Source organism: Epinephelus lanceolatus, chromosome 5, assembly GCF_041903045.1.
Source record: "Epinephelus lanceolatus isolate andai-2023 chromosome 5, ASM4190304v1, whole genome shotgun sequence".
In the NCBI taxonomy this organism is placed as follows: domain Eukaryota; kingdom Metazoa; phylum Chordata; class Actinopteri; order Perciformes; family Serranidae; genus Epinephelus; species Epinephelus lanceolatus.
The window spans coordinates 3,123,879-3,146,769 of NC_135738.1; the positions used below are offsets into that span (position 1 = coordinate 3,123,879).

Consider the following 22,891-nt stretch of genomic DNA (forward strand, 5'->3'; position numbering starts at 1 on the left):
CTGCTGTCTGTTTAATGCTGCATAAGGGTGAATGAATAGTCAACCTCTGCTGCGTCAAGAACTCTGAAATCCTTCAGGCATTACCGTTAATTTTGGTTGTTGTCATTAATTTAATTATTAATTAAACTCCAAATTAATAGTTTAGCCTATTTTATGACAATGATATCTTTAACTGGCTATCATTTTTCCCTTCATGGGAATGGTGCCCCACGAGGTGATTTAATGTTAATTAAGTCACATTCTTTAACATAATTATTAATAATAATTATTAATTATTTCCGATAGCCAATTTAACCCCAACATATTTGGTACCTCCGTGTGAAGCCTAATATGTTGACCCCAACATATTTGGTGCCATCGTGTGAGGTAAATATATGTTGATTCCCAACAGCTGTATTTTTTTTTTTTCTTTAAGCACCACAAACCAAGTGCTGTCAAGTTCCATTGTATCTACGGCTGATATCTGCAACATTCGGCAACTCACACCAAAACAATCTGTTGACTGATAAAAAACACTACAGGTAAGAGGAAAGATATGTATGCATGTTTGATGTTGGGAGTGAACTGTCCCTTTAATGCTCTATGGCTTGCCGTCTGCAAATATCAGGCTGATGTCTTCCCATTTTAAATGTGAACTTACTCCTCTTCCCTGTGGTAGCCGCTCTGTAGAGGCTGGATCTGGTGTGTGGCGTGTACGGTGGCTCGATCAGGTGACCAGCGTTCGGGTACGACAGAATGGTCAGCAGGTGGCTGTTCCCAGCCCGCTCCATCATCTCCTTCATCTGGGAAAAAAGTTCAGAACAAAACATATACTCATTAATATTGTTGGATTTTCTTTTCCTACTCATTTGCATCCAAGATCAGCAAAACAGCAAAGCACCTTGTGGTGAAACTGTTTTATCAACTACATGCTGTGGTTGGCGAAACATAGAAAACCCCACCAAACAACCTACTTTGTTCTATTCCTTCTTAAAGAGACAGTTCAGATCTTTTGAAGTGGGGTTGTCTGGGGTACTTATCCATTGTTACTATATTAAATAAAGTAGATGTTGGTCGCCTCCAGTTTGGAGAAGCAGCAGCAACGTACTCCTGTGGAGGGGCAGCAGCAAATTGCACCTAAAAATATCAATATCAGTTTAATGTATGCTGTACTGAGAATATTTTCACCACTTTATCTTGCCATCACACCATGGGTGGATAATGAGTGTCCAAAGTGTGGGATCATTTTGAGAAGGTGAAGGACGAACCCAAGGCGATATGTAAACTCATCTTCATTGGTGGACTACAAACATGACGTATCATCTGAAACATGGAAGTAGCTCAGTTCACTGAGTGTGTGTGTGACGTGCACTTGTAGATAAAATATAGGCCTATATTAATGAAGCTTCATTAGTACGGTTTTGTATTTCTCTGTAATGTAGCACAGTGTTAACAATGTTACTGATACTATTCTTTCTCACACCTTCAACTCAAACTATTGTGTTGCCCCGCCCAAAATACATCATTAAATTAATATCGTAAACATGCAGGTGACCAGTCAACTAATAGTCCTAAACGACAACTGTTGGTCGACTAGGAAAATTCTTAGTTGGGGGCAGCCCTGTCAAGTTTCATCTAAACTTCTCTCATCCCACTTTCTACCATGACAAACTTCTGGACTATGGTGGTTTATTAATACAGGATGTCGTCATGTCAGGAAACTCACGTCCATTGCAGACTCACAGGCTGGCCAGTTCTGATCGTCCTCACCTACAACCAGCAACAGAGGACACTGGAGTCGTCCCACCTGCTCAGAGACAAAGGACAACTGGTTACAACTGGTGAACCCCAATGTCCCTTTCTTGGAGAAAGATGTGGACGTTGGTGCTCCAGCAGTCACTCACTTGGCTCGGGCTGCATTTAGTGCGGGAGCGGACTAAACCATTTTGCGAATTTACAGGATGAGACCAGCCTCAAGGGCTTCCAAAATTTTTAATACAAAGTTCAGTCTTTCAACTACTTTAGTCAGTCAGTTTTAATGTGGTTATGGCACTAATTACTTAGAAATAAAGAAAAACTGCAAACAAAACCAGATTTTTAATTCCACGCCCCCCTCTTATTGGGGCCTGGGTAATCAGTCCCACTGACTACCTGGACAGGTTATCAAAGGAAAAGGAAACAGATTTTTTTTTTTTAATAAAAGATCTATAGATCAAGCTATAAAGGCTAGCACCTTGGAGCAGCACTTGTCCTTTGGCTTGGGGGTCGTGTATGTTACTGTGCTACTGGGTTTTTTGCTAGGAGTCCGAAGCTGCGTGACAGCCCGTTCTTCGACTGGGGATGTGTGTGACCTTTGTACTACAAGGTTAGCTGGTAACACGAGTCTGTCACTTTGCAGCGGCTCAATCTCTGTTCCAGCTCTGTTAGCTGACACGCCCCTGGTGTCTCAGAGCTGAGTGTCCTGCTTTTTTTTGTGATTCTGAAGCCAAGTTTTATACACTTGGGATTATTTTAGTCATTTAAATTTAGCTGGGTGTTTAACAACACAGTTTTCTGTGGTGGGAAAAACTCATTACACATATTAATTTTTTCTTTACCCAAACTCATTAATGGTAAAGAGTATGGTGTCCCACACAGAAGCTGCTTAGGGCCGCTGCTTTCCTCTACTGAGGATCACAGCTACTGGGGATCTTCATAAACAAACAACAGATTTTCAGATTTCTTCACATGCTGCAGCTTTATAGCTAGAGAGGTCATTTCATCCCCATATACTTCATGGACAAAATCTACAATACATGTGATTCCACAGGTGATAATGTATTGCAAATCACTTGTTAACTGTTTTGCTGTCAGACAATACAAAACCAAGCACAAAGAAAACACAAAATTTACTTTTCTAATACAATATTAATGTTATTTTGAGGGGTGTTCCAAAAAAATGTATCACTTACATCCACCTTGAATGCAGGGTCTGTGGTGATGGGCAGCATCAGATCACGGCAGATCACCTCATTCGCCTCGTTGTAGCGAGTTTTTGCAGCGTTTCTAAATCGACAGACACTAAAGTCAACGCTTGATCCAGGAATGTCTCAGAGAGGAGCTGTTACTACCTCTGATAGCCGGCTTAAAGGCAAAACAACTCAGTCCCCCCATTCTGTGGTCGTACCTTTTATACAGAACGTGAGGCAGAATAATGGCATAACATTCCAGCTTTGGGGGTGTCGGTAGCTTAGAGGATAGTGCCGGCGCCCCATATATAGAGGTGATGCCTCGCTGCAGTGGTCGCGAGTGTGACTCCGGCTTGCAACCCTTTGCTGCATGTCGTCCCCCCACTCTCTCTGTCTCCCCATTTCACACAGTTTTAGTCATAAATCTACACACAGTTCAATGCATCTAGCTCCAGATCTGAACCGTTAAATTCTAAATAAAAAAACAATTTGTTAGTTGAGTCTATGTGTGTAACATCATGGACAAAGTAAGTGACAACAGAACAACTTACTTGTGATAGTGAGCTAAGATGTCCGCTATCATCCCGTCCAACGGCTGCTCATGAATTCCACTAATAGCTACCACACACTTGACCTGAAAGACCACACACACACTTTCAAGATACAGAAATGACTGCTGCAAATCAACATAAAAAGATGCACAAAAAAAAACAGTCTCTAAAGCTCAAAAGCTTGAAAACAATTTAGCAGCAAAAGAACTGAGCTGAAATACTGCTGAAAAAAGGAACTACCAGTTACACCAGTAACAGCCCACTGAAGTGGAAAAGTGGAAGAATCTCTACAAAGGCAATGAAAATCAATGTATTGGAGGAGGTATTCACCACTCACCAAGCTTAGAAAATATGGTTAGCTAACAAGGGTCAGTGTTTGACTCAGTGTAGATTTAGTCTGAGTTCTAATCTCCTTCAAAACCACACTTACTTTAATTACAGCCACATTGAGCTTCTTTAAGCTTTGATTTAGTCACATATTCCTTACCTTCATAACTTGGGAGTAAACAGCAAATTTGAAGACGACACAGGCGCCGAAGGAAATACCCAAAATGGCGATTCTATCACTGAGGACTTGAGGATGCTGCTCCAGAACTCTGTACGCCCTCTGCAGCAGGGAAACATGTCAGAAACATACTTTACTGTGGTTTGGTGGCCTAAAACTGTGAATGACATTTCCTCTAGTTTGTGGACACACCTCCTCGAAACAAGTTTTTTATGGGTTTATTGATTTTGGGTGTATTTACTAATCAAAATACCCTGCTGTTGAACTGGTTACAGTACCTCAATTTATTAGTACCAGTACTTTAACAATGGCATTGTTTTACTAAGGGTGCTTTCACACTTGCCCTGTCTGTCAGTTCAGTCGAACTCAAGTTGATTTGCCCCCTCAGTGCAGTGTGTTTGGGCAGGTGTGAACACAGCAAAACAACCAGACTGAGACCTTCTTGAAGAGGTGGTCTCAGTCCAGTTACAAATGAACTCTGGTGCGGTTGGTTTGTGGTGAGAAGGTGTTCCGACCTGGATGTGAAGCAACTGCAGTCACATGACACATTGTTTGGGTTAAACATGAGCACGTTACAGTCCTGGAGGATTATTAATGTGCACCTCCTCCTGTACTGCCTTAATATGCACATTCAGCACATCCAATGCATCAAAACATTGTTTTCTAGTTGGAGCCGTGCCTCGTTTTCAAACTGTATGGTTTGACTAAAATGAACAATGACAGCAATATAGTCCACGATGAGCAGCGCTAAAATCAACCTGCGTAGTTGTCCCTCCATTGTGACATTAGAAAGTGTCACATTTATCTTGCAAGTGTACTCTTCTTCAACGTTTGCTTTACTTCCTGGATTTTTCCCACATGGAAATTCTGACCAATCAAGAGCAGCTTTCTCACACAAGGCATTTGATCTGGTCCTCTTGTAAATGCTGCCGTGAAAACACCAACCAACTCTGGGCAATTATACAACTTTGGAACAACATGAGTCCCTGATTCAGACCAGAGGAGACCACTCTAGGGCTGACAGCAGCCTGAGTGCCGTATTTCTCAGAGTTTGCCTCTCTGCAACAGCAGTGCAGTGTGTGTGAGCAGTGCTTGTTGACCTGGAGCAAGTAAACTAGTGTACGGGAAAGTGTAATGCTCCATGCAGTCCAATCGTGCAAATGAAAAATAATCTGAAAATAAACTGCATACTGACAACATTTTATTAAATCAAATCAAAGTCAAGGAGTTTAAGATGTTCTTTTGTTCTCTATCCTAATGGGAAAGTGTTGCAATGTGCTACAGTTTACAACAGCTACTTAACCATTATTATTTTCTTAAAGAAGCTGTCAATACACTCGTTAATACACACCAAAATATTTTAATAGGAGTCAAAGTGCCAACTTTAATTTGTTTTCACTTTATGACATTCCAGAGTGAAAACAAAGCTTATATCTCTCAGTTTTGAGGTTAGCAACAAGCTGGGAAAGAAAGTGGAACATTTAGCAGCTAAAATCTAAGACGAGTGAACTGGACTTGGGTTTACCTCAAAGTACTCATTGTCCACCATCTTCCCTGTTTCCATGGTGGTTTTAGGTGTCAGGTAGTCGAGGGCCAGGGATGCAAAGCCGTGGGAGGCCAGCAGCGCTGCACGGTACTCCACCAACTTCCCTCCACCCCCCCACAGCTCCAGGACACCGGGGAAAGGTCCTGGTCCTTCAGAGTAATTGAAATACCAAAAAGATTCAGTTGACATTCTGATTTGTGCATGCTCTGCTCTCTAACCTTCAGTGTGCAAGGAGCTTTTTGGCACATGTTTGCAGATTGATGAGAGACAGAGTCATTAATCCCAGGACCCACTCACTGCAGGACATGCTCTTTAAGATCATTACAGTGCTTTTACACATTGTGGGTTGGAGGCAGTGCCTCCTCAAGGCGGGAATGCCACACCGTTACCCCGCCTCGCCATTCTGTAGTAAAGGTACGATTACAAAATGGCGGGACTGAGTTGTTTTCTATTTAATTTGGCATCGGAGGTAGTAACAGCACAGAAACGATTTCTGTAGAGACAGGACAACTGGCTGGATGGGATCATGAGCAGCATGGGTGTGACGTTTTGACGACATGTGTGCAACCCACCGCTGGAGATTTAGAAAGTAGCTGATATCAGTTAGCAGCTAACTCAAAGAAGAAGAACAGTGGCAGAAAACATCCACAAAAACAAAGCAATGAGGTCCAGGAGCTCCTTCAACTCCGAGCAGAGGACGAGATTGGCCGCCTTATAACATTGATGGTAAATGACTGTTAATATCATGTTATGCCAGTGTTATCGTTTAGAAAGCGCTGCTGATGCATATGTTATGTGTCACACTTAGAGGCAGATGCTGTTGTGTTACATGTCACGCCCGTCATGCCTCCTTTGATTCTGTGATGTCAGCATGCTGTCTAAAATCACACACTTGGTTCTGTGTAAAAATGCAGAGGCTGCGTAAGGAAGGGACTTCATAGTTTCTCTATCGCGTGATCTCTGTATAAAAAGGGCTATAGCAGTTTAGACTCACCTACTGAGTTAGCAGTTTTGATTTGGAGGTTCAGGGATTTAAGGAGAGGTAGGTAGGTAGAGGCTTAGATACAAAAACATAGATGGCTCACTGGCTGCTTGATCGTACGTCAATGTCGCCACCATGTTAGAGAGCTGCTTTTATTCTGGATAAAAAGCAAATTAACATTTATATTCCTCATCCAATTTCAGTGGGCTGTTTTTATATTTGAAGGTTTACGATCTGCATGTAGTAGAAAAAAATGTTTTGTCTTAGTAAACTAGAATCTCGCTAGTTTGGATAGAATCACTCCCGGACACTAGAGGAGTGACTACACAACATTTTTGTCTGTTCAAACAGTCACTATGTCAAATTAGGCGATTGCGGAGTCATAAAATCTTACTGTGACTTGGCCGACAGACATGACAGATACACGATGGTCCACACCAATCATCCCTGATCATCTTTCCGATATGCATGATGTCGCTTGCATCATTCTTGTCCTGTTTTTATTATTATTACTATTATTTCAGTCACTATAGCTGTTGATGTCCCAGCCGAAATGTTACTGCAGTAACATAAAAAGCGCCACCAGATGGTAGTAGCATGCAAACTATGCAAGTCACTGTATTCACATCACAACACCAACATTCACAAAAGGTCCCAGCAGAGACTCCATGTCATCCGCAAGCTCCGTGCCCTCTCTGTTGCCCCCCACCTTCTGTCACTACTGTACACCAGTATCATTCAACCCATCCTTCTGTACTGTTCCCCCTGTTTCTACAACATGCTGTCCACCTCTAACAGGAACAAACTAACAAAAATAACACACACCGCATCCAAAATCATCAACCATCCCATACCCAACCTCACAGAGCTCAACCACCGATCTATGACACGTCTCGCACGAACAATAACCAATGACTCGGATCACCCTCTCAACCCACACTTCACACTGTTGCCGTCTGGGCACAGATACAGGACCCTGAGGTGGAGACGAGCACGCTTCAACAAGAGCTTTGTCCCGTCTGCCATCTCTGCACTCAATAACCTCCCCCAATAACCTTGTACGGACCCAGCCCTCCTGAGTGTGATATATATGTGTCAGTTGTTCATGTCTGGTGGTGTTTGTGCATTGTGTTTGTTGGTGGTGTTTATGTGTACCCAAATGTTGTTGTGACAGTTTGTGAAAACAAATTTCCCCATGGGACAATAAAGGCTATCTATCTATCTATCAATCTATCTATCTATCTATCTATCTATCAATCTATCTATCTATCTATCTATCTATCTATCTATCTATCTATCTATCTATCTATCTATCTATCTATCTATTCTTCACAAGTTCCTGCAAATGTTTCACAGTAAAAGCCTTCCAGTCCAAGTGAGCATTTGTGTCAGATTTGAAGAAATGCCCTCAAGGTGTTCTTCAGATAACGCATTCACAAGAATGGGACGTACAGAAGTATGGACAGACAACTTGAAAACATATAGCCTCAGGCCACGGCTATGCTGGTGCAAAGGCAAAAAACTCTATTATGGGCAAGTCTTGCCCTCTCCAATATGGTGGGTAACCTTGACGTATCGCTGAAACCTTCTGACACAGCCAATGTGGCTTCTACGGTAATATGTCAACGGGCAGAGGGTCCAAGGGTAAACTTACCCAACCCAACATGGATACAATTATTTTTATTAGCCATGCTGGCAGCATTGCTCAATGGATGATGTTGATCTGTGTTGATACACTGATAGCGTATGTTAGTAGAACTCCTGGAGTAAATTCAACTAGAAATATTTCGAATATTTCTATTTCAACGTTTTTTCATTTAGTTATTCCTACAGTACTGGTCTGTCCAGTTTTGATGTACCTTTGGTCACCAATGTTTTTAGGACTTAAGGAGGTCAAGGTCAAGGTCAAGGAGGATGTAGTCATGGCTAAATATAAAGATGTTAATGCTGACAACTTTTATGAGATAATATGTGAACCTGCGTCTTACGTGGTGACATGGGACGTTTAAACACCCTTTAACCACCTCGACCTCAATGCACCAACTCCACACTGACCCCACGCAACAGGACAAATTATTAATTGAATTTGTAGGAGCCTTAAAAGAAAGTCTGTAGACCTGGGCTTTACCCACAGGTCACCTCCCTCCAGACTCTCCTCTGGTCCTACCTGGGGGCAGGAGGAGGACAGCGCTGAGTCCGTAATCTGTGATCGGGATCCGGTGGACACCAGGCGCCATGTACCAACGCTCCACCATGACACTGGCAAGAGGCACCTGGTCCAGGAAGCCTTCAGTCTGGTGACCCTGGTACAAAGAGATTGTGACCTCCATGGGAGTCTGGACGTTCATCTTCCTCAGCCTAAGGTATGATAGGAAAAAGTTTTTGATACTGATATTTGTGTCGATATTGATTGGAATCATCTGAACGGCTCTACCCTTGTTGGCCTACCTGAGCCCAGGTTTGTTGCCTGGAACTGGTCTGAGGCTCCACAGTAGACCCATCGGTTCAACCCCAGAATATGTCCCGCCCAGACTGGGATCCTCTGAAACTGTAAAGTAAAAAAATAGCTATAAACAACTATTTGATTTCTTTAAACTCAAATGACCAATTTGAATCAACAGCCCCTTTTCCACCAACATTTCCAGGAACTTTTATTACCAGGAATTTATTTACCTGGGTAAAAGAATTCCTGGTAATCTGCGTGGTTTCCACCGTACCTCAAAGTTCCGGTAAATGTATTCAAATTAGCGTGATGACGGAAATGATTCGGCATGTGTCCTGTATTTGGCTCCCCCAGCTTAGCTGGTTACATGCTGGTGTAGAGAGTTGGGGCTGTTCGTCTCAGCCAGCAGCTAAATTTAAAAGTATTTTAAGATAAGTGTCAAACTAAGTTAGTCTACGTACAGACAGCTGTCATTTGAGCTTATTAGGAACAATTCACTATCAGCTGAACTAGTGTGCTGTCCTTGTGTAAGACATCACATTAGTAACGGTGGATGAGAGACTGTGGACCGAGCATATTGAATATCGCTGTCTATGTGTTTAAATGTTCATGCTGCTGAACACATGTATTGATAAAGTATTGGCTTCTTACTCATTAAGGTTTTATGTCACTTACAGTAATGAGTGTAGCTGCCGTCAACTCGAGTCATTTTTGAGTTATCTTCACTTCATTTCCACCGGGACCACTCGGCTGTTCCCCAGTTAACGTGTCGCGTCTGTGTATCTGTGGATGTGTGTGAATGTGCGTACAACACAGAGCGCAGAGGAGAACCAATACTGTTGGCGCTAATCAATACTACGGTCTTTGATAATTTAGCCCCAGGGCTAATTCAGTACTGGGTTTCGGTACCCATCCTTAATCAAAACACACAGGAAGTGAAGCATGTAGAAATGAAACTATGTTTGCACCGGCGCAGAGCGCTGCAAGTGTGTGTTCCACCAATCAGTGTTCTTCGGCACACAGCCCCGCCCCTCAAGAATTCCGGGTAATCTGAAAGTCCTACCCCCCTACTAGGTACTTTTTTCAGTTTGGGGTTGAGGGAAAGTTTTTTACCCGGGTAATTTCAGTGGAGTTTCTCAAAATCCTGGGTAATTGATAAAAGTTCCTGTGGCGTAAAAGTGGCTTATTTTACTTTTCTTGACATGTTAAATTACAAAATTGATCATCTTCCTCCAAACTTTTTGTAGTTAATGGATTTGGTGATTGAGGTTCAGGTTCACCATTCAGATCGACATTTTATGCTCCATATTTTATTATTTTTAAATTTCAAACAAAGAAGCCTGTAAAATACTCAAATAAATTTACCGTTCTTTTAACACATTTACCAAATTTACCAAAACCAGGGACATTTATAAATTGCTTTTTTGAATGCCGACAAAGCTACCGCACAAACATTTCAAAAAGTTTTTTCATCAACTCTCAATCAATTAATTCAATAATCTGTTTTTTTTCCAAGACTAGATATTGAACTACATACCGTTCACAGTCCCAGTGGCGTTAGCGGTGTAGTGAGCGAACGCCTCCCAGCTGTGTCCTTCCTCACTCTGGTGGAGGGCGTGGATGGTAAGGTAGGAACCAGGAAAGACATTCTGGACCAAGATGGTGAACTTCTCATCCACGAGTCCTCTGGATGGCTTTACTGACAGCCTCACACAATGCTGTTTCACGTCCATCCTGAACTGAGCACAAACATAAATCGAGAGTCACTTGCTGCAGTGAAAGAGTTAGGAGTGAGGAGTGAGGGTAGAATGTTTGTTTGGACAGATGTGTGAACTGACCAGAATCTATGAACATTTTGAGTTTAAAGACATTTTGAGTTTGTCAAGTTTGCACTCAATCATTGTTCTCTCTTGCTCATTCAAACACAGTGACGAGCTCTTCAGCTGAATTCGATCAAACAGATGATACTCATGGGGCAATAGATCACATAATGAATCACCATTACACCTCACTGCGGGTATTGTCTATGCTGGGTACGGCCCACAGCTGCTCCAGAATCTGCCACCCACTAATCAAAGCAAAACCATAAACCTTAAAATCATATAAGTAATAAAAAAATGACATCATGAAACCATGGAATTGTAAAACTATACATCTTTAAACCAAGTGAGATTTTAAAAGTGTTGCAGCAGCGTGGGGTGTAAAAAGAGTTTCAGACCTGTATCAGGAAGTCAGAGCGAGTTAAAGGCTAAAGTCACCAGATCCGTTTTTAGCTTTCTTTTTAAAATAGGAAACTGGCTTCCCTGATATCTACAGTATAGGCTGTGTGTTCCATAGATTTGGGACGTCATTGACAAAAGCTGTGTCATGGCCTCTTTGTATATATTACAGTGAACTGTGATCTTAGTTTTCCTCCATTTTCCTTCAGCTGCTTGACAGATTCTCATTAACACTGTTATTGTTTAACCATGGGGAGCTTTTGTTATGGGTCAAATGATCCCATTATATTAGAGAACTCTGATTCAGCCTTGGCATCTAGAAATTTCTTTTGAAGCAGGATTTCACCTTTGGTCTTTGTTGAGTTTAGTTTGGCATCACAGTGATGGTCAGATATAGGTATCAGATACTGAAACACTGTCAATGTTTACCCCTGTTGTTTTTCGGGCTGTCTGTCTGTATCTGTGTGCCTTGTCTGTCTTGCTTTTGTTTGGGTATGGCAACCCAAGTGCATGACTGAGGCTGGCACCCAGCAATCTGCATCAAGTGATATAATAATAATAACCAACAATAACCTTTATGCCATAGGTGCGGCACGCCGATGCCAACCATGTATTCAAGCTAAGGAGTCTGCTAAAACTTTCCATTCCTCTACCTAGATTTGGAATGGGACCTGAAATGAATACGTGTTGTGACTGACAGTTACTCGGTTTCTCCAGCAGCAGGCCAAAGTCTTTCTTCAGAATTTCAGAGCCAGTTATCCTTCACATAAGGACAACTGGCTCTAATCAGCGACCTCAGACTAAATTCTGATGAAAATAAGGTCTTGATTATTGTCCTTTTAGACCTAAGAATTTGACGACTGACTGAATTCTTTATCATTTGTCTTGTAAAGTTGCTCAGTCTTTCTGACTGTGTTAAACTGGTTTAGACATTTTACAGCAGTCTCTGAGATCATGTGTCTGAGACTTGATTGAGAATTGATTTTAAGCTCCTCCTCCTTGAATACAAAGCCCTAAATGGGTTGGGACCGAGCTACATTGCCAATTCTCTTGTTAATCATTTGCCTCCAAGAACACCGCGTTCTTCTGTCCCTGGTTTATTTGAGGTTCCCAGAAACATACTTGTCAAAAGACCCAGCACGTATGATAATCCCCATATCACTTGGATGTGTGGAGAGGATGCCTGGCAACAGCTCTGTCAGCTCCCTGACAGATGTGTTAGCTGTCATTAGATTTTCAGTCAGTCAGGTGTGGGGTGTGGTTTTGAGGCTATTCCTTTGGTCTTGGTTAACTGGGTTCATTTGATTTCTGATGTTTGATGTTGGAAGTTGGTGGCTCAACTCTTTCTACAGGAGCGGCTACAGAGTCAATGACTTGTTCACTCTTACGCATTTGTTATAGTGTTAGCTCCCTGTTTTTGCTGGTGGGTTGTTCCTCTCATGTGCAGAAGGGTCCCGCCGATTACACTTGTTGTAATCTCTAGTCTGGTTTCACTCGGATACAAGTGCAGTTGTCAAAAAAATGAATTAAAACTCAAAGCTGGTTGTTTCCCAGTGGTGGAGAGTCTGTGCGCCTCCCCCGACAAAGAAAAAAAAAACAAAAAGTCAAGACTGCTGGCTGCCTCTGTGAGACAACATTAAATAAGATAAGATTAGATACACCTTTATTGATCCCACAATTGAGAAATTCCAGTGTTACAGCAGCCAGGGAGAAGAGTCAGATTAAGAATTTCAAAATTTAACAACTTAAAAACTAGGCATGCAGAAAAGTACAAAAATACAAGAAACGGCAATTAATAATAATAATAATAATAATAATAATAATAATGAGAAGTGGATAATAATGAGAAGTGGATAAAAATAAAAAGATGCTTAAAATAATAAAATAAAAAGACACGATTTACAGGAGAATAAATATTTGAAAGCACAGCATTACAGAATGCCCAAGAGTGTTACTGCATTATATTCTACCTCTATTTGGATTTGTCATCTAAGTTTTATTTTTCTTTACATAAATAAATACATTTCTACCATTAATTGATAAAAACATTTTTACCAAAATGCAGAAAATGAAGGCTCAGACCCCCCTACTTGATGTTTCCCTCGCAATGTTTAAACAAAATGATAAACACACACCAGTGTTCTTTGCTCTTGTTTGTTCACTCATTCCCTTCCTCTGCTGTGTCCTTACAGGAACTTCAGTGATACTGAATTAGTTTTTATCATTTGTTAACTCTGCACATTCTCAATATCTGAACAGAGCAAGTTTTTTTCAGTTGGAGTTAGGATATACAATGTTGTATGCGCTACAGATTGTGAAGTCCTCTCAGGCGAATCTGTTATTTGTGATATTGGACTACATTAACAAAAACTGAGTTGAACTCCTTTACAGTGTCAGAGTAGACATTTATATGTGTCTCTGCACAAAGGCCTAAATATTAACTCACAGTCCCTTAAAATTCTTAATTTCATCCCCCAGCTTCCCATAAATGACTCATTTACTCCTTAAATTGCTTCATTTCAAACACTCACTGTACAAGCAGATTGATGGCTGTAGAAGCAAAAAAGTCAAGGTCCCGAGCCGGGCCAGTTAGCTCACGACCTCGCTCTTTTCCTCTCAAACGGACTTTCTTTGTCTTCCATTAGATATCAAAAACTCAAATACTCAGAGGTCAAAAAAAATCACTGGAGACACGTAGAATCAGATGCACCTGAGTTTAATGTGCTCGCAGGCAACAAACACATCACAACCCAAATGAGCCAAGCTCCGGAGCAAGGCTGGAATTTCTTTGTTTGCGCACTTGTTTTTATCATTAAGATTTTCTGCTGAGTCATCTCTTTCTTAATCCTTCCCACTTGGCTCTGATCGTAACGATATCCCACCTCTGCTGAGTCACTTTTTCTCCACCATAATGGTGTCATATTTCTGCTGACTCAGTACTTTTTAGTCCTTCCCCCTCTAGGGTCATTCTCAGGACAAACTGCAATTCCCCTAATTTTCCACTAGTGTTTTCTGAACCCATCCTCATGCTATTTTTAGAAATAATTCACAGTGAGTCCTAGGTACTTCTCCACCACAATGCTTAAGTGCTCAATAAGTGTGCGTGTGTGTCATAAGAATACATGAAATATTAAACCAGTGTGTAATTTGTCAGTTGCACAGATTATATTGCTTCAACACATATCTTTTAAAGGTCAGCTAAAAGGTACAGTATATGTCTTCAGTAAATCAGTACATTACACTACATTCCCCCCTTTGGGGCTCCATAGTCCCATATAATATCTTAAATCACAGCAAGGGGGAGAAAATATATATATCCCCCCTTTGGGACTTCATAGTCCCATACCATTAAGATTTAGATTGGCTATTATCACACACGAATCATTTTCCAGTGATCAACATCAGTAGAGCTGCACATAAGTCATACTTCATTGATTATCAGCAGTATCTGTCACACATTTTGTCATCCGTAGGTATCACACACAATTCATGATTATCACCTCGAATAATTCGTATGTATATAGAGTATAAGAGCTAGCCTAATAATGTCTTTGTTTTTCTTGTTGCATGATTAATCATAATGACATTCTTATACAGTGGTTGTGACTACAGTCGTTACTGGTATTTTCTTCAGTGAATACATGATAACTTCACATATACCGGGTACAGTAAGCAAGGTACATAGTTATCTTTGCTGTTAATGCTGCCAAGTTACTGTCCGTCGGGCACATAGGCAGATGTACCAGTCATCCGCAGGCGCCGGTAGGATGCCACCTGATCCCCTTAGCATCTCAATCTTCCGTTGCAGCACGTGGTGGTTGACCAGTTGCCGCTGTAGGTCATCCCTAGCCTGGGCTCAAATGGGGGCTGGTCCTCTGACATGGCTGGGCGCTCTTGGTAGGCCAACCCTGGATTCTGCTGCTTTGGATACAGGGATCTCCACATGCTGGCCATGCTCTGCACCAATCTGTGTGTTAGAAAGGACATTGTTTAGTTCAATTCACTTCCCCCCTTTTCCTCCTAATTGCCCCGTGGTATAGATAACCTATATATGTTAATCAGTTGATTGTTAGTATGGATTTGGTAACAGCAAGGTTTTTCCTGAATCTATTGCCAATTATTTGGTTATTTCTTACCCTGAATTGGCTCTCCCTCTATACAACCTCGTATTCCCCTTCCAGGTTCCCCTTCATTGGCTCATATAAGTTTATATTGTCAGCCATATTTTCACATACGTCCATATTGTCAATTGCGGTTTCATATAAATTGTTGTTCAGTCTTTTGGGTGCATAGGATCTTATCCACGGTTTATCTAGTTTCCACAATTCGCCTTTCTTGGGGAGCTTTTCCTGCTGTTGTATCAGCATAATAAATTGTCCCGTGGCCGTTCTCATGGCCCTTCTTATCAGGATCTGTACTAGGGGAAGGACGCCGAGTCCAAATATTACTCCTATAGTCTGTAAGATTTTTCCAACAGAGAACTTTTCTAACCAATCAAGAATTGATGAGGTTTTTAGTGTTCCAAGTGGAATGTTGTACTTGTTGGTCTCTGTCTACATACGTATGTAAACTTGAGTCAGGTTACCATCTTCACCTGTTTCTGAGCTGCTGCTTTCTTCTCCCTGCTCTCTTTCTGCCTCTGCTCTCTCTCCTCTCTCTGTTCTCTCTGCACTTGGGCCCTCATCATCAGCCCTATGGCTACCAGGTGGCGACTCATGAGGTCCATCATCAGCCACTGAGGATGGGGTGTTTTCCTCTGAGGTGCTCTCTGTCGACACCCTCTCTGGGTTGTTAGCTCTGCAGCAGTGGTTAAGATGGAACCAAACGTCCTTACCTTCAACTTTCAAGGCAGTTGGTGTAGCTAATATGACCTTGTATGGACCTTCTCTGCGTGGCTGGTCCCACTTCCTTTTGAACACCTTGACGTACACCCACTCTCCAGGAAGTATGCGTTGAAGGTCTTCTGGGATTTCGACCCTTCTGTCCTCTGTGGTGCCTTTCACCTGCTGGGAGATAGCCCTATGGATACGGGTTAGACTTCGTAAATAGTCAAACATTTCGCCTTGTAATTGTTCCAGGGACGGTCCCTCATGGGGACCTCTTAAGTATGGTAGCGGCATGGGCCGGCTCATAAGCATTTCATGCGGTGTTAGATGCGTGACTCAGCTGGCTTGTGAACGCATAGACATTAGTGCAAGCGGTAAAGCATCCACCCAATTAAGCTTATTTCCACTATCTACTACTATTTTTGCTATTTTGGTTTTTAAAATACCATTTGCTCTTTCTACAGCTCCCTGTGATTGGGGATTGTAAACGCAGCCAAATTTTTGTTTGATCCCTAGTTGTTTCAGTGTCTCTTGTATGACATTAGACACAAAATGGCTACCATTGTCCAATAATATTGTATCTTTTTACCCATAGACGTTTTTCGGCTTCAGTAACTCTGTTTTGAGCTGCTATGAGGGAGGGCATGGTTGTGAGGGGTTCACAGTCTCGTATGGTTAGTAAGGGTGTCATTACTGCCCCTATTGCTGCCTGTTCATCTGCAAAATTATTGCCTTTGGCTATCAATGTATCAGTGTTTTGGTGGGCTGGACATTTAATTACTGCTAGAGCTGTGGGAAGGAACATGGCTTCTATCAGGTCGAGGATGGCAGCTCCATGTGTTACAGGAGTGCCGTCAGCTCTGCGAATCCTCTTTGTTTCCATATGTTAGCATGGACGTGGCACACACCATAGGTGTATGCTGAGTCTGTGTATACATTTAGTGATTGTCCCTCTGCCAATTTACATGCTGCTGTTAAAGCTTTTATCTCTGCAAGTTGGGCTGAGCATGGCTGAGCAAGTTTACGTGATTGTAGTGTCTCAAAGGTGTGGTCATTGTTGTGAAGTTGAACAATCCCGTAGCCTGCATGGCTACCAGTGGCGTCACGAAAACATGAGCCATCTACAAACAATGTGAGATCAGCTGGGATTGGTTGATTGTGCAAATCTTCACATAAATTTCTCTGTGTCATGAATGCAATCATGTGGCTTACCATCTGTTGGCAGCACCAGTTTAGTGGCGGGGTTGATGGTGGAACAGCGCTGAATGTTAAATTCAGGGGCTGATAGGATTACCTCATAGCCCGTACGCCTGGCCTGTGGGCTTGTCTTGCATCAGGACGGCACATGCAAAGCCTGATCTTTCTGCTACCTAGAGATGAAAAGGTTTAGCATAGTTAGGAGTCCCTAACGCTGGAGCTGACTGCATGTCTATTTTTTAGATTTGGAACGCACCCTCAGCTTCCTCTGTCCATGTCAATTGTGCTGTGTTGTTTGTCTGTCCTACTGCTCTGAGTGGAGCAGTTTTTATAGCATAGCCACAAATCCATGGCCGACTGTATCCTGTCATGCCGAGAAAAGACAGCATTTGGCCCACCGCCTGCAGTTGAGGTGCCTTACTTACTACCTCTATTTGAGATGGGGCAATGCACTTTTTATCCCCACTCGACTGTCTGCCCAAGTACTCTACAGACTGCTGGCAGAACTGCAATTTGTTTTTACGGACCTTTGTGTCCCCCTTTTGCTAATGCTGTGAGCACTGCAATGGAATCTCTTTGACATTGTTCTTTTGAAAAGCTACAGACAAGCAAATCATATGCATGTTGTAATACAGTGCTTGGCACGTTCAAATTAGCTAGGTCATATTGCTGACCCTCAGAAGTGAATGCAAACAAATATTGAGAGTCTGGGTGTAGCGGTACACTGAAAAAGGCTGAACACAAATCGATAACTGTATACCACTGTGTGTCGGATGGTATGTTTGAAAGCAATGTGTGTGAATCTGGCACATGTGGCGTCTCTGTTTCCACCACTGCATTAGCTACTCTTCTGAGGAATTTGGTTTCTTGATTGGAAAAATGAGCGTGTTGCAGGGACTTCTAGTTTTGACCAGAACTCCGGCTTTTACCAAGCCTTCAATTGTGGGTTGGATACCGTCAATGGCATGCCGCTACAGAGGATACTGCCTCTGGTATGGTAGGCTAGCATGTGGTTTTAGTGTGATGTGAATAGGTTGCGCTGATTTTATCAAGCCTACGTCTGTTTTATGTGCTGTCCATAGCTGTGGTGGAACTGTGCGTGTTCTTCTGTGACTGCCATCTGTGTGGGAGTAGTACCATCTACAAGTACCTTATCTGTGACTGCTTTATCACCTGTCTTAGTTGAGATTCTAATGTATTGTTTGTCATCTGAAATGTGGATGTATTTGTTCTTGTTGGGTAACCTCTCTCGCACCTGCAGTGCACATCCGACCATTGGACCCAGATGATGAGACTCATAACCTTCTGCTATCATCAGTGTAACGTGTGGTGCAGAATTTGGCACCTGAAACCATCCTGCTAATTCTTCTGGGAGGCGGACGGCTGCCGCCACACCTTGAGGTGCTGAATACATGTCTTTGTTTTCTATTTAATCCAGCATTGGAGGTAGTAACAGCACAGCCAGCAGGATGGGATTATGGGGGCATGGGTGTGATGTTTTGACCACGTTATAAGTGCGACCCACCGACCACCAGGAGATTTAAAAAGTAGCTGATAGCAGTTAGCAACTAACTCAAAAAAGAAGGACAGCAGCCAGAGATGTCAGCAAACTGGCGAGACAATGAGGTCTTGGAGCTCCTTACCCTCCCAGCAAAGGACGAGATTAGCTGTCATATAACAGGGACAGTAAGTGACTGTTAATGCCATGTTAACATTATTGTTATTATTTATAAAGCGTTGCCTGTTATTTGTCACACTAGAGCAACGCTGTTGTGTTACAAGTCACGCTCGTCATGCCTTTTTTAATTGCGTGATGTCAGCATGCTGTCTATAATCACACTAGAGCAGCATGATGTAGCAGTTACTTGTGTCTATGTAAAAACGCAAAGGTAGCATGACAAAGGGACTTTGTTGTGTCTCTATTTGGACATTCAAGGATTCAAGTAGACGTCGGTACATACAGGCTTAGATACAGAAACATAGATGCCTCATTGGCTGCTTGATCGTACATCAATTTCTCCACCATATTAGAAAGGTCAAAACTTGCCTGTGAACAAGTGCAATTAAACGGGGATGGATTAAAAAGCAAATTAACATTTATATACCTCAACCAATTTCAGTGAGTCGTTTTTATATTCAAAAGTTCTTGATCTGCATGTAGCAGAAAAAGCTTTGTCTTAATTACAATCTTAATAGCTAGGCTATAACTGCTGCAGACGCTCAGCAGAGGAGTGTGTGTTCAGTTTACATGAACTGATTTATGTGGTGTAAAATAATTAATTTTCATAAGAAAATGTAAAAACTCATTAGATGCATACATTTGCCTCATTTCCCTTAGTTAAAACCCATGAAGACATGGCTGTATAGACCCTTTAAGAGCCGATGTCACCCACAGGACACCTCCCTCCAGACTCTCCTCTGGTCCTACCTGGGGGCAGGAGGAGGGCAGCAGTGAGTCCATCCTCTGTAATGGGGATCCTGCGGACGCCAGGCGCCATGTACCAGCGCTCCACCACCACCACACCGGCCAGCGGCACCTGGTCTGTGAAGCCTTCAGTCTGGTGGCCTTCATACACCAAGATTGTGACCTCCATGGGAGTCTGGACGTTCATCTTCCTCAGCCTGAGGGATGATGGGAGAGAGTTGATTCTGATACTGATGACTAGTATCATCTGAACAGCTCTACCCTTGTTGGCCTACCTGAGCCCAGGTTTGTTGCCTGGAACTGGTCTGAGGCTCCACAGTAGACCCATCGGTTCAACCCCAGAATATGTCCCGCCCAGACTGGGATCCTCTGAAACTGTAAAGTAAAAGAATAGCTATAAACAACTATTTGATTTCTTTAAACTCAAATGACCAGTTTGAATCTATTTTAATTTTCTTGACATGTTAAATTACAAAACTGATCATCTTCCTCCAAGCTTTTTGTAGTTAATGGATTTGGTGATTCAGGTCCAGGTTCACCATTCAGATCGACATTTTATGCTACATAATTTTAATTTTTTAATTTTTAAATTTCAAACAAAGAAGCCTGTAAATACTCAAATAACCATTCTTGGAACACTTATAAATTGCTTTTTTGAATGCCGACAAAGCTACCGCACAAACATTACAAAAAGTTTTTTCATCAACTCTCAATCAATTAATTCAATAATCTGTTTTTTTTCCAAGACTAGATATTGAACTACATACCGTTCACAGTCCCAGTGGCGTTAGCGGTGTAGTGAGCGAACGCCTCCCAGCTGTGTCCTTCCTCACTCTGGTGGAGGGCGTGGATGGTAAGGTAGGAACCAGGAAAAACATTCTGGACCAAGATGGTGAACTTCTCATCCACGAGTCCTCTGGATGGCTTTACTGACAGCCTCACACAATGCTGTTTCACGTCCATCCTGAACTGAGCACAAACATAAATCGAGAGTCACCTGCTGCCCCAAGTGAAGGAGTTAGGAGTGAGGGTAAAATGTTTTTTTGGACAGATGTATGAACTGACCAGACTATATGAATGGTTCCCAAAGGCCAGCACGTGCACAGATAGACCCCAGGTGGTGATCAAGCACCTGCCCTTTAGCCCTCTGTCTAGATAAGTGCCCCTTTTTTTGCAAGACATGTCTTTTCTAATGTTTTTAAATTTGGCTCATAGCATCAATTCTCCATTAAAAGTGTGTTGTAACGCCTGACAACCACATTTGAGTTTTAATTCAGCCAGACCGCAAGAGCCCCTGCTCCTCCCTCATCAACATCCCTGATCACAGTCACCACAGTTAACGCACTTAAATAGAGCACCCTGCAGAGCAGCATCCTCGTCCCCCCATGACCTGTCTTCATGGACAGCCAGGTAACAACAGTGTTTGCCTTAAGCCTTGGTATTGTTTGTAACTGTTATGAAATTTAACTATTAAAACATCTCATACAGCCAGTCTAATTTAGGCAATGACCCACCATTAAGCTTAACACCAAGTAAACTGGTCTGGTGTAAAATCACACCATGTCTGTCGAACTCTCTTAGTCCGGTTCACCGACTGCCTGGTGGGAGCAGAGACAGACACCGAATCGACAGGGCATAGGGCAGTTGGGCAATAGCTTCAAGATTTAATGAATAAACGACGAAAGACATTGTTCACTCAGGATTTGATCCTATGATCCTATGATCTTATGATTTAATACCTTGCAGTAATTTGGTTTAACCCCACCCCCAAGCAAAATGGGTTACTGTATATAACTTTTTTGATTAATAATTATGAGAGAATAATTATGCCCCTTTGTTTCTGCTTGAGCACCTGCCCCAAAAATGTCTGTACACAGCACTGGTAAGCATTAACCACATCTGCTAATGTATAACTGTATCACCTTGCTTATTAATTAATAACCACACAGTATGGTTGTTCACTCATTCCCTTCCTCCACTGTGTCCTTAAGTTAACTCTCCACTTTCAAGTTGGAGTTAGGATAAGATGCCGTACACTCTACAGATTGTAAAGTTCTCTCAGGCAAGTCTGTTATTTGTGATCCTGTACTATATTAAAAGAAACTGAGTTGAGTTGAACTCCTTTACAATATCAGAGTAGACATTTATGTAAAGACAAACATTAAAAAACATCTTCAAACATTCAGGAATCTCTGCACAAAGGCCTAAATATTAACTCAAAGTCCATTGAAATTCTTAATTTCATCCCCCAGCTTTAATTTCAAACACTCACTGTACAAGAAGATTGATGGCCGATGCAGATCTCACAGCTTCCTTCTTCAGGTTTGGAGTAAACACCGAATAACAGCTGGGATTTATTTAACCATCACAAGTTAAGCCTCCCAGTCTGGAGCTTCAGTCTCCTCCCACGGCACAACATATCTCTGTGTGGACAGAAGATGGTGCCATCAAGTCACCACAACTCCAGATTTAAAACCAAAACCACAGGAGGACCTTTTACAGAGGAAAAGAATTGGTGCACTTACCTCTTTAGATCGAAAGGTAGAAGTATCTCGAACTGACCACACTTGACATCACAGCTGGACGTGGTCAGATGTAAAGTGTAAATGGGATTATTAATTATTAATAAAGTAATTCTTCTGGTTCTTCTTCTAGACTGGGTGAGGTTACGACTCAAAAGGTATAAAAATATATTTAGTTACACATTTACTCAAGTTCTGTACTTAAAGGAAATGGCCACTTTAGAATGAAAATACAGAAAGTACTTACTGACCCTCATGCCGACAAGAAGTCCAGTGTAGTTTTTTAATCCACAAAACTCGATCGGGGTATCAGAGGATAACAGCTAGCTGGAATAACAGCTACACTTGAAGTGCATGGAACCCACATTTTGAAAATGTAATAAAACTCCGCTAATGCATTTCAAAAACGTCAGAACGGCTCGTCCGTCGTAATCCAAGTGCCCTGAAGCCGCGGCATGCAAAATTGACTTGAAAAGACGTAATTTACTCCACTTTTATCGCATCATTTCTCACCGTGGTCAGTTAGCCTGCCCTGCAGGAGTGCTGTGTTTACATGGCAACTCGCATCAGCTGTTATTCCGGCTAGCTGTTATCCTCCGATACCCCGGACAAGTTTTGTGGATTAAAAAACTACACTGGACTTCTTGTCGGCATGAGGGTCAGTAAGTACTGTCTGTATTTTCATTCTAGTAGCCATTTCCTTTAAGTACAATTCTGAGGTAATCTACTTAAGAATTTCTATTTTTCC

The 22,891-nt window shown here is 42.1% G+C and overlaps 1 protein-coding gene across 2 annotated transcripts in view; it reads right to left on the reverse strand.

Annotated features, from left to right (window-relative positions):
• The window catches only part of LOC117262268 (peroxisomal succinyl-coenzyme A thioesterase-like), a 28,910-nt gene extending 6,862 nt beyond the window's left edge, over positions 1 to 22,048 (reverse strand). The window contains exons 1-14 of one of the 2 annotated variants that reach the window (XM_033635107.2): positions 21,894 to 22,048; positions 20,389 to 20,590; positions 19,897 to 19,996; positions 19,625 to 19,818; positions 13,705 to 17,369; positions 10,492 to 10,693; positions 8,960 to 9,059; positions 8,679 to 8,869; positions 5,509 to 5,678; positions 3,966 to 4,085; positions 3,479 to 3,561; positions 2,931 to 3,024; positions 1,706 to 1,786; positions 641 to 782 (exon numbers count right to left, since the gene is read on the reverse strand). In XM_033635107.2, the coding sequence (XP_033490998.2) occupies positions 641 to 782; positions 1,706 to 1,786; positions 2,931 to 3,024; positions 3,479 to 3,561; positions 3,966 to 4,085; positions 5,509 to 5,678; positions 8,679 to 8,869; positions 8,960 to 9,059; positions 10,492 to 10,687 (1,177 nt within the window). In that variant the 5' untranslated portion in view covers positions 10,688 to 10,693; positions 13,705 to 17,369; positions 19,625 to 19,818; ... (1 more) ...; positions 20,389 to 20,590; positions 21,894 to 22,048. Of the gene's footprint in view, positions 1 to 640; positions 783 to 1,705; positions 1,787 to 2,930; positions 3,025 to 3,478; positions 3,562 to 3,965; positions 4,086 to 5,508; positions 5,679 to 8,678; positions 8,870 to 8,959; positions 9,060 to 10,491; positions 10,694 to 13,704; positions 19,819 to 19,896; positions 19,997 to 20,388; positions 20,591 to 21,893 lie in introns of both variants that reach the window. The other variant, XM_033635108.2, reaches the window with a different exon arrangement.
• Between the last annotated feature and the right edge of the window lie 843 nt (positions 22,049 to 22,891).